The 18,148-nt window shown below is 32.3% G+C and overlaps 2 protein-coding genes across 2 annotated transcripts in view; one reads left to right on the forward strand and one right to left on the reverse strand.

Moving 5' to 3' along the window:
• Ance-3 (angiotensin-converting enzyme Ance-3) overlaps positions 1-18,148 on the forward strand; it is a 79,486-nt gene that overhangs the window by 2,999 nt on the left and 58,339 nt on the right. The window contains exon 2 of the mRNA XM_088034235.1: positions 6,614-6,772. Within this exon, the coding sequence (XP_087890361.1) occupies positions 6,614-6,772 (159 nt within the window). The remainder of the gene's footprint in view (positions 1-6,613; positions 6,773-18,148) is intronic.
• On the reverse strand, positions 10,299-11,444 carry LOC148176643 (uncharacterized). Its single transcript, XM_088034246.1, has 2 exons — positions 11,351-11,444; positions 10,299-11,306 (listed from the first exon to the last, which is right to left on the reverse strand). The coding sequence occupies exons 1-2, from the start codon at positions 11,351-11,353 to the stop codon at positions 10,365-10,367; spliced, it is 945 nt and encodes a 314-aa protein (XP_087890372.1). The 5' UTR covers positions 11,354-11,444; the 3' UTR covers positions 10,299-10,364.

Consider the following 18,148-nt stretch of genomic DNA (forward strand, 5'->3'; position numbering starts at 1 on the left):
GACAGTTCTGAAATGTCAAACTTGTTAAATGCTAACATAAAATTGCAAAGTGTGTTTGACGTAAAACTGACAGGTAACACGTAAGCATTAAAAACAAGTATGCCATGACGTTTAGTGACTTGCTGTTGAAAAAACAATGGAAAATGACACTTAAAATGACATTTTGTCATACGACATAGAAATAACCTTAAATTGGTTTAAAATCTAGCTCCAATGTCAAAGTTGACTGATGACAGTGCTACCAACAATTAGTATAAAGTTTTTTATTGTGTCAAATTTACAGGTAGTATTCAATGCCTTCTAAGACGATTTCTAAAATCTTCGGGTTTTTTTATATTCTGTTTGGAAATGAGCCTTGAAATCTGGTTAAATGCCAGGGGTACCAACATATAGGAAAACTATCATCTCTAATAAAGTACGTAAAGTTGACAGGTGAAGATAAAAATTAGATAATTAATTTGGTAGCACTGAAAAACAGAAAAATTAAATAGTGCTGTGAGGCATATATATAACCTTAAACTGTCTTCAACTGTCACCAGTGGTAAACAAACCGAAAGTCACGGTTTGCTTAAATTTTATTTTTGATCAATTTTAGTAGGCTTTGGATTTTAAACAATGTTGGGATAGTTGACAATTGAATCGTCTCTAAAAGCAAAGTAGGGAGACACAGTACTACCAACCGTTACGAAAAATCCACGGTCCCCCTATTGTTGAGTTTTAGTTGTAACAAAACTGTCAAACGACGACTGACAAAGTCCAGTCTCCTTAATGTTCGTTGAAAATTGGCAAAATTGACAGTTAGCAGTATTGCCAACTTTTTGATTGCTGACACGGCTCCTGAATGTCAAAGTGAATAGACAACAGTACTACCAACCTCTACAAAAACCTATTTTCTAGCGTAGCTGTCAAATTATCACAGTCTGCTTTGCTGTCAGAAGAAAGCAGAGCCTGCTAGACACTGTTCGAGAGTAAAAACATTCCTAGAAAAAGCTTTTATCTCTGAATAGACAACAGTACTACCAACCTTTACAAAAAAATCAGTTTTCTAGCGTAGTTGTCAAATTATCACAGCCTGCTTTGCTGTCAGAAGAAAGCAGAGCCTGCTAGACGCTGTTCGAGAGTGAAAACATCTCTAAAAAAAGTTTTCGTCTCTGAATAGACAACAGTACTACCAACCTCTACAAAAAAATCAGTTTTCTAGCGTAGTTGTCAAATTATCACAGCCTGCTTTGCTTTCAGAAGAAAGCAGAGCCTGCTAGACGCTGTTCGAAAGTGAAAACATTTCTAGAAAACGCTTTAATCTCTGAATAGACAACAGTACTACCAACCTCTATAAAAAATCAGTTTTCGAGGGTAGCTGTCAAATTATCACAGCCTGCTTTGCTGTCAGAAGAAAGCCGAGCCTACTAGACGCTGTTCGAGAGTAAAAACATTTCTAGAAAAAACTTTTACCTCTGAATAGACAACAGTACTACCAACCTCCACGAAAAATCAGTTTTCTTAATTAGCTGTCAAATTATCACCGCCTGCTTTGCTGTCAGAAGAAAGCCGAGCCTGCTAGACGCTGTTCGAGAGTGAAAACATTTCTAGAAAAAGTTTTTATCTGTGATTAGCGTCCGTTCTGGGTATGCCCGTGTACAATAAGCCGCCATCGGCGAAGGTGTTTTCCTTAATAAAAATGTAAACTCTGGGAATCATTCATGGTCGCTCCCAACCGTTTCGTAACAACGACATCACACATTGTTTTGTCCAGCTCGAGCCTGAGCACACATGATCTGCCATTAAACATGGCACACTTGCATAACTGCAATTAGCATGGTCGAATTATTGCAACATCGCAAGGGACGCAGGCGGCTGCGGCTGGAATATGCGTAATGTCAATGTCAATGTGTTGCTATTGTTGTTATTCCACTATAAACAAAAGCGAGTTTTTTGTCGCCGAAGGTGATAAGATCCATCGAGAGATAATTTGTCTTGCGCGCTTTTGAAATTCCATCTCATCGACGCAACAAAAAAGCCATTATGCTCGAACGTGACGGTTTCAATGTCAGGGTTAGAATTATTTACTGGCTAACTGGGTCAAGAAAAAACTTGTTTGGAGCAAAAAGCATGGATTTTGCTCGTAATTAGATCAGATACGGGCTGCAATTGCGCGCAGCTTTGAATGACAATTCGAGGCTTACGTAACGTCATTTCGACTGGAAAGTGGGGTTAGGATCGACGTTGGACAGTTTTGGCACAAACATCACAATCACAGTCATTTGTTTCAGTAGGAGGAAAGGCGTAATGGTTGCGGTTACCCCAAGAAACCACAATGTGTCACGCTGCAGTTTTTTTTTGTATGTTGGTAGCTCTTGCATACGAACAATTAGCGTTTAATCTCACTGTTTAAAACTACCAACGCAACAAAAAGATTTTCCGTACAATTTATTCTAGCGGATGGCATTTTTCAATTGTTTTTTCAGTGCTACCAATCTATGAAACCAAGTCATGGCATGCTTGGTATGTTTTAAATAGTCACATTGATGCTGTACGTCTAGTAGAAACGCTTTAACAACCAAATTACGAAACGGAGTCATGGCCTGCCTATTTTTTATATCCACATTCTATCAGTCAGTTTTACGTGTGGTAGAAATACTAGTTTTCCTAAATGTTGGCACACCTGTCATTTAACGACATTTCAGACTCATTTTCAAATAGAAATTTTCTTAGAATACTACCTGTCAATTTGACACAATGAGAAGCCATTAAAAAATACGATTAGTCGACTTTATCCATATTTTCCTAACTGTTGGTAGCACTGTCATCTGTCAAGTTTGACAGTTGAGCAATATTTTAAACCAATTCGAGGTTACTTGTATGTCGTATGACAAAATGTCATTCTAAGTGTCATTTTTCCATTATCTTTCCAACAGTAAATTACAAAACGTCATGGCTTACTTGTTTTTAATGCACACGTGTTACCTGTCAGTTTTACGTCAAGCAAACTTTGCAATTTTTCTAAATTATGTTGACATCTCCGTTATTTAAAAAGTTTGACAATTTAGAACTGTCATGATACAAGTTTGTAATGACATCTTTGCACAGCTACTGTCAAAACAGACAGGCAAAGTGAGCAAACAAGCTCTAAATACACTAAAAAAATTTCATTTAGCAGGCCTTGGATTTTTCGCCATGTTGGTTACACTGTCATTCTGACTCAAACTGTCAAAGAAACGAGATAATTGGGGCAATTTTCAAAACTTGTATTTGTATATTGTATAAAACTGATATTTTATGTTGATAGCCTTGTCTTTTTTTGTTTTTCAATGCTACCAAATAACGGTCTGCTAATTTTTATCTTCACTTGTCAACTTTACGTGGATTAGACATGATAGTTTTGCTATTTGTTGGTACTCCTGTCATTTAACGACATTTCAAGGCTCATTTCCTAATAGAATATAAAAAAAAACACAACGATTTTAGAAATCGTCTTAGAAATCACTGAAAACAACCTGTAAATTTGACACAATAAAATGGAATATAAAAATTTTCCTAATTGTTGGTAGCACTGCCATCAGTCAACTTTAACATTTGAGCTAGATTTTAAACCAATTTAAGGTTATTTCTATGTCGTACGACAAAATGTCATTCTAAGTGTCATTTTTCCATTGTTTTTTCAACAGAAAATCACTAAACGTCATAGCATACTTGTTTTTAATGCACACCTATTACCTGTCAGTTTTATGTCAAACATACTTTACAATTTTCCTGTATTATGTTGGCATTTAACAAGTTTGACATTTCAGAACTGTCATGAATAAAAGTTTAAAATAACATCTTCTGTCAAAATAAACAGGTAAAGTTAACAAACAAGCTCTTAAAATACTCAAAAAATTTCAACTAGTAAGCCTTGGTTTTTCTTACATGTTGGTCACACTGGCATATCTGACTCAAACTGTCAAAGAGGCGAGATATTTCCGACAATTTATAAAACTTGCGTAAAAGCGGATTTTGCTGCCATTTTATGTTGGTAACTACGTCTGTCATTATAACAGTTTCAAGAGAATTCGTGGCTTAACATTTTTTCTGTTGGTAGTTTGAGTTTGATAAATCAGAATAGTAATAAGTCAGAAGACACTTTTTGAGAATTAAATGTTGCCTTATACATTAGTGCTTAACCTCAAACTGTCAAGGACTTTATAAGCAGGGCTACCAACATAATTCAAACTCTAAAGTCTTCCTAGACAATGATTTAACAAGATCGTAATATTTGGTTTTTAAAAGTTTGGTAATAAAACATGAAAAAATAAAAACACTAGAAGTTGTTTCAAAAGACACTAGAAATTATCTGTCATAACATTGACAGATTGACATTAATTGTATTTAAAGAAATGGAGTCTGGTAGGTTTTACACTTTTTATACATGCGGGTAGCACTGGTAACTGCCAGTTTTGACAATTGAGAGACATATGAACGATGACATTATTTTGGTTTTGACCGACAGGGCTACCATATTTCACAACCTCTTTAAACTGTTATTATTCGACTGTATTTAAATTATACAGTTGGTAACTCTGTTTGCCACTCATTATCAATCACACTAAAAATGGACGTCTAGGAAGCCTTGCACTTTTCTTGTAGGTTGGTACTTCCGATTTTTATACAGTTTGACACTTCTAAATTGTCATAAAGCAATTGAAAGTGACATATTAGTATGTAACGTCAAACTTTCAAAAAAACGACAGACAGTCCTATCAACATAATTCCAAAGCCTGCTTAGATGTGATTTTTATTTGATCGTAATTTTCGACGTGTTAAACATTTTTCAGTTTGACATTCAAAAAACTTAAGATTTTTACTTTGAAAAAAAATCCAAAAAAATCGAATAATTAAGCGTCGAAATCTGACAAGTTGGTAGCTCTGATTTTCAATGTTTGACAATTACATTTCAGATGGAAGGCAGCGAATGACTTGTACAAAATACTACAGTTTTCGTAGCTGATTGGTAGCACTGTCTGTCACTAGTTGACAGTGCCTCAAAAAGTTCGATGTCAATCTTCCACCGTTTATTAGAAGTTGGTACTTCTGATCTGTATAAAGTTTGACATTTTGCAACTGTCATACTTCACCTTTAGTGTCATTAAGACACCGCAAGTTTCAAAGCCTACGCAGATTGTTTATTTGAACTGCAGTAATAATAATAATATTAATATGCATGACATTGGAAGGTCCAAAGCACACTTCGACCAAGCCAAAGTTTAGAAATATACAGTTTTTAACATCTTAATAAAGTTTAAGGTGTTTTAAAGCAAAACCACTAAAACAATTTGACATTTTGTGGCTTTGAGGTTAGCTTGCCAGTTCCACGCAGTCAAAAACCAGTGCTACCAACACAAGTCCGCAATCCCAGCCTACTAATCTCAACAAAACTCTTTCTTTGTCTCCACTTGCGTGGCACTTCCATTAATTCTTGCCCAATGGAGTGTCGTACACGTGTTTTCCTCTAGACCATGGTGAAATTGGAATAAAAATGGACAACGGAATTCGCACGGAAAGTAGAATGTGGTTGATAAAACACCAAACCGACCGAACGATGACCCTGTTTACATTATCGCCAGTTCCACTTTTACTATCTTCTCGTTTCATAATGGCAACATTGGCATTGTTGAAGGGGGCTTGGGAAACTAAACGTTTAAACGCTCCTAATATTCGAACTTTCTACCGAAGAATGGGTGAGAACCGTTTTCGGGGAAAGTGTCCAAGGAGGCTGTGACGATGACACATGACAGTTAAGAGATGCACAGCCAACTATAGATTGTTTTTTGACACGTTGAGTTTTTCGAAAAAGTCAGATGCACGGCCTACTCTTTTTCTTTTTTTTGACAGGTTGAGGTTAAGGCATGTCATGGCCTACTGAGTTTTTCTAAAAAGTGCATTTCCTGCCTATTCATTACCATTGCCAAGTCATCCTTCCGATCAAGGTTGCACGCAAATAAATTAGTAATAATAACAGTTATTTATAATGAAGCTGAGACTTCTCGGAACTGCAAAAAGTAAAACATTTCAGGATGTTTTGAAAATCAAGGCCAGCCAACAATGGGCACACCCTAATTCGTCGTGACCATCGGAAATTTGTAGCACCAGCTGAGAATATCGATTATAACGCGATCATAATTGAATCATACCAATAAACAGGTTATGTAATCATCGTGTGATCGATTCAATTACGATCGGAGATGGCCATGGGGCCAAAGTCACGTCGTAACTTACACCATCGCGCTGTGAAAAGTGTTCGGTTGATTGTGATTCGATCGCAATGCGACGGACGTTCGGAATCCGCGGCCTTCTTCAATTACATTTTTTTTCCAGTCGGATGAGACATATTTCGTAATGATTATAATTCTCAACACACCTAAGACGCGCCTAACATAGTTTGTGTTTATTTTTCATATTTCCCGAGAAATTGTTTACTGGATTTACATGACGTTGAGTAATGACGGTGACGACCAGTCAAGGGTACTTTTTATGGTACAATTATATTCTATAGTTGGCTATGCAATTCCGACACGTGTCTTTTGTTATGATAGTTTGACAATCAATTTAAGGTTAGCTTGACTTTTTTTTGTTTTAGCTCGGGGCGCAGCAGGAATACTCCGACTTCCAGCACGGCGTCTGGGAACTTTTGAACAAATTGGGACGAGTCAATGTTGGCAATCCTGTGGTGGCGAGACAGTTGAGATATCTGTCGATTGTGGGGCCCGCGGCTTTGTCGCCGGATCAGCTGGATCGGGTGAGTGGAAAAAGTTGATTTTACGCTCTTGTTACACAAACGAATGGGAATAAAGATCGTGGCTACGTTTACACGGGTGTGTGGTTGGTTGCGTGTACACAAGGCGACGTGATGTTTATGTTTTTTGAAAGTGAAAGTAAAAGTGCTAACCTGTCAGAATTATAAGATTTAAACACAAAAATAGAAAATTTTTGTTTTCAAAATTTCCAAAATTTTGTTTCTTTTTTTCAAGATTTTTGAAATTTGGTACAATTGATTGGCAAGAGAGAATTTTCATCCTCTCTAAATTTCATTGTTTAACTTTAAGACTGCCTAAATTAGAAGAAAATTTTTAATAAAAAAATTTCCAAAATAAAAATTTTTAAATTTCAAGATTTGATATATTTAAGAACTATAACAAAATCGGGAAGTTTTTCGAATATCACCATGTTGTAGGATTAAAACTGTCCAAATTACAAAAAATAAAAAAAAAATGAGTTTGCCCCAAAATAAAAATTTCAAAAATTTATTTTTTTTGCTCTAAAATTTTGAGATTTGGTACAGTAACTAAACTAGTCAAGAAAAGTAGTTTTCCCAAATTTTATTACAATAGCGCTAAGAGTGAAAGAATTTCGACTTACTAGTAATTAAAAATTTTTGAAATTTGTACTTTGCTTGAAAAATTTTAAATTATTTAGGATTTCAGTTGTGTGGAAAATTTTGGCAAAACTTTTGATAATTAAGTCAAAAGTATGAAGATTCTGCAGTTTGTGTTCTATTGTTATAATTGTTATACTTTTAAATTAAAAAAAATGGTTTATTTTTTCTATAAAAACACATTTTCTTTAAAATTTTGACTTTTTGAGTCTATAATTTTATCAAAAACTAGCCAAAACTAAAACCTTTATTAGTTTTATTGCTTAAATATGTCACAACTAAATTCAAAATTTCAATACTAAAAAATGAAAATTTTGAATTCTTCAAGCAATAAGTTTTGGTTCGTCCTGAAAATGATTTTTTTTTAAAATACGGTCCTGTTGCAAAAAATTTAAGAATTAGGACAGACAGTCAATGGGTCAAAAGTAAAAAGCTCTGCAATTTTCATTGCCCTAGACTCAAAACTACCGAAATTGCAGGTCCGAATAGAAAATATTGGAAATTTATGCTTGTCTTGAAAATGAAAATTTCTAGAATCCGTCTCTGTTGCTCAAAAAATTTAGGATTTGGGACAAACAGTCAACAAATCTACGGTAGTAAATTTTATTGCTGTAAAATCATAACTATCAAAATTTTGCGCCGAATAAAAATAATTCGAAAATTTTTGCTTTTGTTGAAAATGAAAATTTTTTAAAGTACGTTCCTGTTGCTCAAAAAATTTAAGATTTGGGACAGACTGTTAATAGGTCAAAAGTAGTAAACATTCAAATTTTCATTGCTTTAGTTTCTAATGTGTCGAAATCACAGGTTAGAATGGAAAATTTTGGCCTATCTTCAAAATGAAAAATTTCTAAAATTTGTTTTTGTTATTCAAAAATTTTGGGATTTGAGATGGACAGTCAATGGGTCAAAAGTAAAAAGCTCTCCAATTTTCATTGCCCTAGAGTCAAAATTACCGAAGTTACAGGTCTGAATAGAAAATTTTTGAAATTATTGACTCGCCTTAAAAATAAAAATTTCTAAAGTCCGTCTCTGTTGCTCAAAAAATTTAGGATTTGTAAAAAACAGTCAACAAGTCAAAGGTATTAATTTGTCAAAAATTTATTGCTGTAGGATCATGACTATCAAAATAGAAAAATTTAGAAATTTTTGTTTTTGTTGAAAACTAAAAGTTTGAAAATTTGTTGCTGTTGCTCAAAACAATTTGGGATTTAGCGTAAACCGTCAACGAGACAAAAGTAGTAATTTATTTAAATTTCAGTATCTTAGCTTTAAAATTACCAAAATTACAGATCCGAATAAAAATTTTGGAAAATTTTGGCTCATCTTGAAAACGAAAAATTTAAAAATTTATTTTTGTTGCGCAAAATATTTGGGATTTTAGACTAGCAGTTAACAAATCAAAAGTAGTTATATCTACAATTTTTAGTACCGTGGCGTCAAAACTACCACAAATTTCAAGTCCAAATAGAAAATTTCGGAAAATTTTGACTCGCCTTAAAAATAAAAATTTCCAAAATCTGTTTCTGTTGCTCAAAAAAAATGGGTTTTGGTATAGACAGTCAACAAGTCAAAGGTAGTTATCTCTTTAAATTTTATTGTCTTAATTACGAAACTACAAAAATTACAGGTTCAAATGGAAAATTTTGTAAATTTTAGGCTCGTCTTGAAAATGAAAATTTCCAAAATCCGTCTCTGTTGCTCAAAAAATATGAGATTTCGGACAAACAGTCAACAGATCAAAAGTGGTAATTTGCCCAAATTTTATTAATTTAGAGTCAATAGTGCCTGAATTACAGGTCCGAATAGAAAATTTTGGACGTATAAGGTTCTTGTTAAAAATAAAAATTTCTTAAAATTAGTCTCTGTTGCTCAAAAAGTTTGGAATGTAAGACCGATAGTCATCCGGGTAAAAGTAGCAATCTCTCCAAATATCATTGCCGTAGCATCAAAACTACTCAAATTACAGGTCCGAACGTAAAATAGTAGAAAGTTTTTTCTCGTTTTGAAAATAAAAATTTTTGAAATCTGTTTAATGTTGCTCAAAAAATTTAGGATTTGAGACAAACGGTCAATAGATCAAAAATAGTAATTTTTTTAATTTTTGTCAAAACTACCTTTACAGGTCCGAATATAAAATTAAAAAAAAATTGTGTTGTCTTAAAAGTGAAAATTTCTACAATCCGCTCCTGTCGCTTAAAAAATTTGGGATTTTGAACAGACATTCTACAGGTCAAAATCAGTCATATCTGCAAATTTTATAGCACTAGGGTGAAAACTACAAAAATCGCAGGTTTGAATAAAAGATTTTTGAAAGTTTTGATTTGCCTTAAAAATAAAATTTGCTAAAATTTGTTCATGTCGCGCAAAAATTTGAGGATTTGGACAGACAGTTAACAAGTCAATAGTAATTTCACCAATTTTTAGTATCCGAGTGTCAAAACTATTAAAATTGCAGTGCTGAATGGAAAAGTTAAGAAATTTTTAGCTTGTCTTAAAAATAAAAATTTTTGAAATTTGTCACAGTTATTTAAAAAATTTGGAATTTCCTACAAACAGTCAACAGGTCAAAAGTAGTAATCCCTCTAAATTTTATTCTCTTAGCTTCAAAACTACTAAAATTACTGGTCCGAATGAAAAATATTGGAAATTTTTGCCTCCCTTGAAAATAAAAATTTTAAAATCCGGTCCTGTTGCTCGAAAGAATTGGAATTTAGGACAGAAAATCAAGAAGATCCGAATCACAATAGTTTTGGCTCGTCTGAAAAATGAAAATTTCTAAAATCCGTCCCTGTTGCTCAAAAACTGCCAAAACGACACATTTAAACACACTGTAGTTATAAATTTTAGTTAAAACTTAGGAAATTTGGGTTTGTTCTAAAAATAAAAATTTTCAAAAATTTGCCACTTTTACTCCACAATTATTACGAAATTTAACAAACTCCAAATTCTATTTTCAAATTTCCCTCTCATCCTCGCACGAGTCATAAAACCCAGGATCAAACTTATGCACAATATGAATAGAACGCCCCAATTTCTTCTTCAGCTCCTTAGCAAACGCCTCCCTCTCCTTACACTCCTTGGGATTCAACTCAAAACTAAACTCCTTCAACTTCGGAAGATTTTTCGCGATTTTCTCCGCATCATATGAAGAAATATTGTTCCTCCCAACATGCAACTCCTTCAAAGAAGACAATCCTTTGAACTCGTCCCACGTCAACCCCGTGATGTTGTTGGACACCAAAAGCAATCTCTCGAGTTTTCCGTTGTCTTTGAAGAGGTTTTCCGGGAGATGAGTCAACTCTCTGTTAAAGAAAATCTCGAGTTCTTTGAGGTTCGTCAAGTCTTGGAAAGCATCGCTGGCGATGTCTTCCACGGCGCACTTCCTCAGAGTGAGGAACTCCAGAGCGTGGAGGTTGTTAAAGTACTCTTTTTTGACGTGCTGCACCTCCACTTGTACCAAATTCAAGTTCTTCAAGTGAGGTAAAGCGGTGAAAGCGTCTTCATCGACCTGGTGGAGCTTGTCGTAGTCTCCGACTACAGACAACTCCTCCAGAGACTCACAGTTCTTCAGAAGGTCGTTTGACACACGCACTCCATTGTTCCCTCCGAGGAAAATCTCGACTTTCTTCAACACCCCCGAGGAGCAGATGGCTCCAGGTTCGATCTTCTCCAAGTGGTCGAAGGCTAGACGAACCCCTTTTGCTTTCAGTTGTGACAGGGAGTTCGAGTAGAGAGTACCATTGAGGTGGCTGAAGGTCACTTCTTCTTCCTCCTGGGGGAGCACGATGGGGGTGTTCTTCTTCAAGGTGATGTTGGAGAGAGTTGTTGGGGCGCTGCGCCAGATGTCTTTGGGGTGGGCGGCGTGGAGAAGCAGGCAGAGGAGGAAGAGGCGAATCTGAAAATTGGAATGAGGGGTGGAACTCTTGGGGTGGTACTTGCCATTTTGGGATGAGGTTTCTTCGGATGCGGTGGTTTTAATGGTGTTTTTGTTGCGATGAGAGGATTTATCGGTTTGGTTGATAGGGGGCTGGGGTTATCAGTTATCAAAAATGTGGAAAAATTTGACAAAATTTGTGATAAATAAACCGAAAAGATGAAGTCTTCGAAGTTACAGTGTTTTGATTTTAATTTTCATATCAATAAAATGATAAAATTAAGAAGTGAGAGTGTTATTGCTTGAATTTAAAATTTTTATTAAATACAGTAGAAATTACAATACGTATTGTTAATAAAACGTATTAAAAATGAAAACTTAACACGCCTATAGTAGTAATTTCTAAAAATTTTATTCTTGTTGCGCCAAAACTACCAAAATTACAGGTCTAATTAGAAAATTTAAGAAAATTTGGTCGTCTTGAAAATAAAATTGTGTAAAATCCGCATCTGTTGCTTAAAAACACAGGTTCAAATAGAAAATTTTGACCTATCTTAAAAGATTTTAAAATTTGTTTTTGTTATTCAAAAAATTTGGGATTTGAGATGGATAGTCGATGAGTCAAAAGTAAAAAGCACTCCAATTTTCATTGCCCTAGATTCAAAACTACCGAAGTTACAGGTCCGAATAGAAAATATTGGAAATTTATGCTTGTCTTGAAAATGAAAATTTCTAAATTCCGTCTCTGTTGCTCAAAAAATTTAGGATTTGGAACAAACAGTTAACAAGGCAAAAGTAGTAATTTGTCGAAATTTTATTGCTGTAGGATCATGACTATCAAAATTTCGCGCCGAATAGAGAAGTTTGAACATTTTTGCTTTTGTTGAAAATTAAAAATTTGAAAATTTGTTTCTGTTGCTCAAAGCAATTGGGATTAGGGACAGGTTATTAACAGTTCAAAAGTAGTAATTTCTTTAATCTGCGTTGCTTTACAGTCAAAACTACGAAAATTACTGATCCAAATGGAAAATATTAAACATTTTTAGTTCGTTTTGGAAGTAAAAATTTGAAAGTCCTTTTCTGCTGCTCAAACAATTTGGGATTTAGGATAAACCGTCGATAAGGCAAAAAAAGTAATCTTTTCAAATTTCAGTATCTTAGCTCTAAAACTACCAAAATTACAGATCCGAATAAAAATTTTGGAAAATTTTTGCTCATCTTAAAAACGAAAATTTTAAAAATTTATTTTTGTTGCGCAAAATATTTGAGATTTTAGACAAACAGTTAACCAATTAAAATTAGTTATATCTACAATTTTTAGTGCCGTAGCGTCAAAACTAACACAAATTACAAGTTTAAACAGAAAACTTTGGAAAATTTTGACTCGCCTTAAAAATAAAAATTTCCAAAATCTGTTTCTGTTGCTCAAAAAAAATGGGTTTTGGTATAGACAGTCATCAGGTTAAAAGTAGTATTTCATTGTATTAGTGTTAAAGTTATCAAAATGACAAGTCAAAATGTAACAGATTTGAAAGTTCTTGCTTGTTTTAAATATAAATTATTTTAAAATCCGTCCATGTTGCGTCAAAAATTTGAAATTTCGGACAGACAGTCAACAAGTCAAACCTTTGACTACTACCTAGTAATCTCTTTAAATTTCATTGTCTTAACTACGAAACTACAAAAATTACAGATCCAAATTACAGAATGGAAAATGGAAATGGAAAAGTAAAAATTTCTACAATCTCTCCCTGTCGCTTAAAAAAAATTGGATTTTGAACAGACATTTAACAGGTCGAAAATAGTCATATCTGCAAATTTTATTGCTCTAGGGTGAAAACTACAAAAATTGCAGGTCCGAATAGAAAATTTTTTAAATTATTGACTCGCCTTAAAAATGAAAATTTCCAAAATCCGTTTCTGTTGTTAAAAAAAATAGGGTTTTGATATGGACAGTCAACAGGTTAAAAGTAGTATTTTTACCAAATTTCATTGTATTAGCATTAAAGTTATCAAAATGACAGGTCAAAATGTAACAGATTTGAAAGTTTTTGCTCGTTTTAAATATAAATTATTTTAAAATCCGTCCCTGTTGCGTCAAAAATTTTAAATTTGGAACAGACAGTCAAAAAGTCAAAGGTAGTAATCTCTTTAAATTTCATTGTCTTAACTACGAAACCACAAAAATTACAGGTCCGAATGGAAAATTTTGTAAATTTTAGGCTCGTCTTGAAAATGAAAATTTTCAAAATCCGTCTCTGTTGCTCAAAAAATATGAGATTTGGTACAAAGAGTCAACAGATCAAAAGTGGTAATTTGCCTAAATTTTATTAATTTAGAGTTAATATTGCCTGAATTACAGGTCCGCATTGAAAATTTTGGAAGTATAAGGTTCTTTTTAAAAATAGAATTTTCTTAAAATTAGTCTCTGTTGCTCAAAAAGTTTGGAATGTAAGACAGATAATAATCAGGGCAAAAGTAGCAATCTCTCCAAATATCATTGCCGCAGCATAAAAACTACTGAAATTACAGGTCCGAACGTAAAATACTGGAAATTTTTTGCTCGTTTTGAAAATAAAAATTTTTAAAATCTGTTTTTGTTGCTCAAAAAATTTGGGATTTGAGACAAACGGTCAATAGATCAAAAATAGTAGTTTTTTTAATTTTTGTCAAAACTACCAAATTTACAGGTCCGAACATAAAATAAAAAAAAAATTGAGTTGTCTTAAAAGTGAAAATTTCTACAATCCGTCCCTGTCGCTTGAAAAATTTGAGATTTGGGACAAACATTCAACAGGTCGAAGTCAGTCATATCTGCAAAATTTATTGCAGTAGGGTGAAAACTACAAAAATTGCAGGTTCGAATAGAAAATTTTTGAAAATTTTGATTTACCTTAAAAATAAAATTTGCTAAAATTTGTTCTTGTCGCGCAAAAAATTTGAGATTTTGGACAGACAGTTAACAAGTCAATACAAGTAATTTCACCAATTTTCAGTATCCGAGTGTCAAAACTATAAAAATTGCAGTTCTGAATGGAAAATTTAAGAAATTTTTGGCTTGTCTTAAAAATAAAAATTTTTGAAATTTGTTTCTGTTGCTCAAAAAATTTGGAATTTCCTACAAACAGTCAACAGGTCAAAAGTAGCAATTCCTCTAAATTTCATTCTTTTAGCTTCAAAACTACTAAAATTACTGGTCCGAATGAAAAATATTGGAAATTTTTGCCTTTTTTGAAAATAATTTTTTTTTAAATCCGGTCCTGTTGGAATTTTGGACAGACAATAAACAAATCAAGAATAAATGTTTTCTAAATTTTATTGGTTTAGAATCAAAATTACAAAAATTACAGGTCCGAATGAAAAATAGTTTTGGTTCGTCGGCAAAATGAAAATTTCTAAAATACGTCCCTGTGGCTCAAAAAAGTTGAGATTTAAGACAGACAGTTAACAAGTCAAAAGTAATGATCTTTCTAAATTTTATTGTCCTAGAGTCAAAACTATTAGAATTACAGGTCCGTATGCAAACTTTTGATTCGTCTTGAAAATAAAATTTTTTAAAATTTGTTTCTATTTCTCAGAAAATATGGAATTTGCTACAAATTGTCAACAGGTTAAAAGTAGTAATCTCTCCGATTTTTATTGCTTAAGGGTAAAACTACCAGAATTACAGGACCGAATGGAAAATTTGAGAAAGTTTTCCCTTGTCCTAAAAATGGAAATTTCTAAAATCCGTCCCTGTTGCTAAAGAATATGAGATTTAAAGCAAAAATTTAGGGCAAAAATTGTAATCTCTTTAAAATTTTATTGCTTTAATTTCAAACTATCCGAATTACAGGTCCGTATTCAAAATTTTGTGAAGTTTTGGCTCGTCTTGAAAATAAAAATTTTTAAAATCTGTCTTAGTGGCTGAAAAAAATTGGGATTTGGGACAGATAAGTTACCAGGTCAATAGTAGTAGTCTCTCCAAATTTTTTTCGTTTGTCGGAAAATTTTTGGACAATTTCGAACCCTCTTGTTATATTAGTTATGAAAAAAAATTCGATTTTTTTTAATTTCTAAAAAAAATTGATATTTGAAACATACAGTTAACCGGTCAAAATGTAGTAATCTCGCCAAGTTTCATTGTCTTAGCGTCAAAACTACCAAAATTACAGATCTTAACAGAAAATTTTGAAAATTTTTAACACGTCTACAAATAGAAAATTTCTAAAGTTCGTCTCTGTTACTCAAAAAAGTTGGGCTTTTAAATACATAATCACTAGCTCAAAAGTATTAACCTTTCCAAATTTCATGGTTCTAGACCCAAAACTACAAGAATTACAGGTCCGAATAGAAAATATTGGAAATTTTTGGTTCGTTTTGAAAATAAAAATTTCTAGAATCTGCCTCTCTTATCTAAAAAAATTGAAATTTGAGATAAACAGTCAACAAGTTTAAAATAGTAATCTCAAAATTTCATTGGCTTAACGTCAGAACTACGAAAAATTAGATCTGAATAGAAAATGCTAAAAAAAAATTTAGCTCGTCTTGAAAACGGAAATTTATAAAATCCGTTCCTGTTGCTCAAAAAATATGAAATTTGAGACAAACAGCCAACAGGTCAAGAGTAACAATCTGTCTAAATTTTATTGCTTTAGTGTCAAAACTATCAGAATTACAGGTCTGAATAAAAAAAAATTGAAAATCTTAACCCGCTTAGAAAATATATTTTTTTTTAAATTGTTCCTGTTGCTTAAAAATTTAAAATTTGGGTGAGACAGTCAACAAGTTAAAAATAGTAATCTCTCTAATTTTTTTTGTTTTCAAAACTTACAAAATTACAGATACAAATAAAAAATTTTAAAATTTGTTCTTGTTAAAAATTATCAAATCAAAAGTAATTATATGTCCAATTTTCAATGTTGTAGCGTCAAAATAACCAAAATTACAAGTCCGAATAGAAATTTTTTTAAATTATTGACTCTCAAAATCCGTTTCTGTTGCTTAAAAAACTTGAGATTTGGGACATATGTCCAAGAGGTTAAGAGTAACAATTTTTTCAAGTTTCATTGTGCTAGATTTAAAACTACCAAAATTACAGATTTGAATGAAAATATTATAAAATTTTGGTTCGTTTCGAAAATGAAAATTTCTAAAATTCGTTTGTTTTGGTAAAAAAATGAAATTTGGCAAAATTCTGACAGTTAACCAGTCAAAATTAGTAATCTTTTTAAATTTCAATGTTTTATCGTCAAAACTACCAAAATTATAGTTTCGAATGAAAAATTTTTGAAATATTTGGGTAGTCTTGAAAATAAAAATTTCCAAAATCCGTCCCTGTTGCTCAAAAAATATAAAGATTTGGGACAACAGATTAAAAGTAGTAATCTGTTCAAATTTTATTAACTTAGAGTCAATACTGCCTGAATTACAGGTCCGAATTGAAAATTTTGGAAGTATAAGGTTTTTTTTAAAAATAAAAATTTCTTAAAATTAGTCTGTGTTGCTCAAAAAATTTCGAAAGTAAGACAGGGTAAAAGTAGTAATCTCTCCAAATATCATTGCCGTAGCATCAAAACTAGTCAAGTCCGAACGTAAAATACTGTTTTTTCTCGTTTTAAAAATAAAAATTTTTGAAATCTGTTTCTGTTGCTCAAAAAATTTGGGAGACAAACGGTCAATAGATCAAAAATAGTACTCTTTTTAACTTTTGTCAAAACTACCAAATTTCAGGTCCATATATAAATTTTAAAAAAAATTGAGTTGTCTTAAAAGTGAAAATTTCTACAATCCGTCCCTGACGCTTAAAAAATTTGAGATTTTGAACAAACGTTTTACAGGTCAAAATCAGTCATATCTGCAAATTTTATTGCATTAAAGTAAAAACTACAAAAATTTGTAGGTTCGAATCGAAGATTTTTGAAAGTTTTGATTTGCCTTAAAAATGAAATTTGCTAAAATTTGTTCTTGTCGCTCAAAAAATTTGAGATTTTGGATAGGGAGTTAACAAGTCAATAGAAGTAATTTCACCAATTTTCAGTATCCGAGTGTCAAAACTATTAAAATTGCAGTTCTGAATGGAAAATTTAATTTAAAAAAAAATTTTTTTGAAATTTGTCTCTGTTGCTCAAAAAATTTAGAATTTTTTACAAACAGTCAACAGGTCAAAAGTAGTAATCGCTCTAAATTTCATTATCTCAGCTTCAAAACTACTAAAATTACTGGTCGGAATGAAAAATATTGGAAATTTTTGCCTTTTTTGAAAATAATTTTTTTTTAAATCCGGTCCTGTTACTCAAAAAAAATTGGAATTTAGGACAGACAATTAACAAGTTAATAATAAATGTTTTCTAAATTTTATTGCTTTAGAATCAAAATTACAAAAATTACAGGTCCGAATGAAAAATGGTTTTGGCTCGTCTGGAAAATGAAAATTTCTAAAATACCTTCCTGTAGCTTAAAAAAGTTGAGGTTTAAGACAGACAGTTAACTAGCCAAAAGTAATGATTTCTCTAAATTTTATTGTCCTAGAGTCAAAACTAAAAAAAAATCATTAAAATCAACATTAAAAAGTTTTGATTCGTCTTGAAAATAAAAATTTTTAAAATCTGTTTTTGAGGCTGAAAAAAATTGGGATTTGGGTCAGGCAGTCACCAGGTCAATAGTAGTAGTCTCTATAAATTTTTCTTTGTTTGTCAGAAAAATTTCTGACAATTTCGAGCTCTCTTGTTATATTACTTATGAAAAAAAAATCTAATTTTTCTTTAAAATTGCTAAGAAAAATTGAGATTTCAAACAGGCATTTTAAAAAATAGTAATTTCGCCAAGTTTCATTGTCTTAGAGTCAAAACTACCAAAATTACAGATCCAAACAGAAAATTTTG

This window comes from Gnatocerus cornutus, chromosome 4 (genome assembly GCF_029298725.1).
Source record: "Gnatocerus cornutus isolate USDA-ARS CGAHR chromosome 4, icGnaCorn1.1, whole genome shotgun sequence".
NCBI classification, from domain to species: domain Eukaryota; kingdom Metazoa; phylum Arthropoda; class Insecta; order Coleoptera; family Tenebrionidae; genus Gnatocerus; species Gnatocerus cornutus.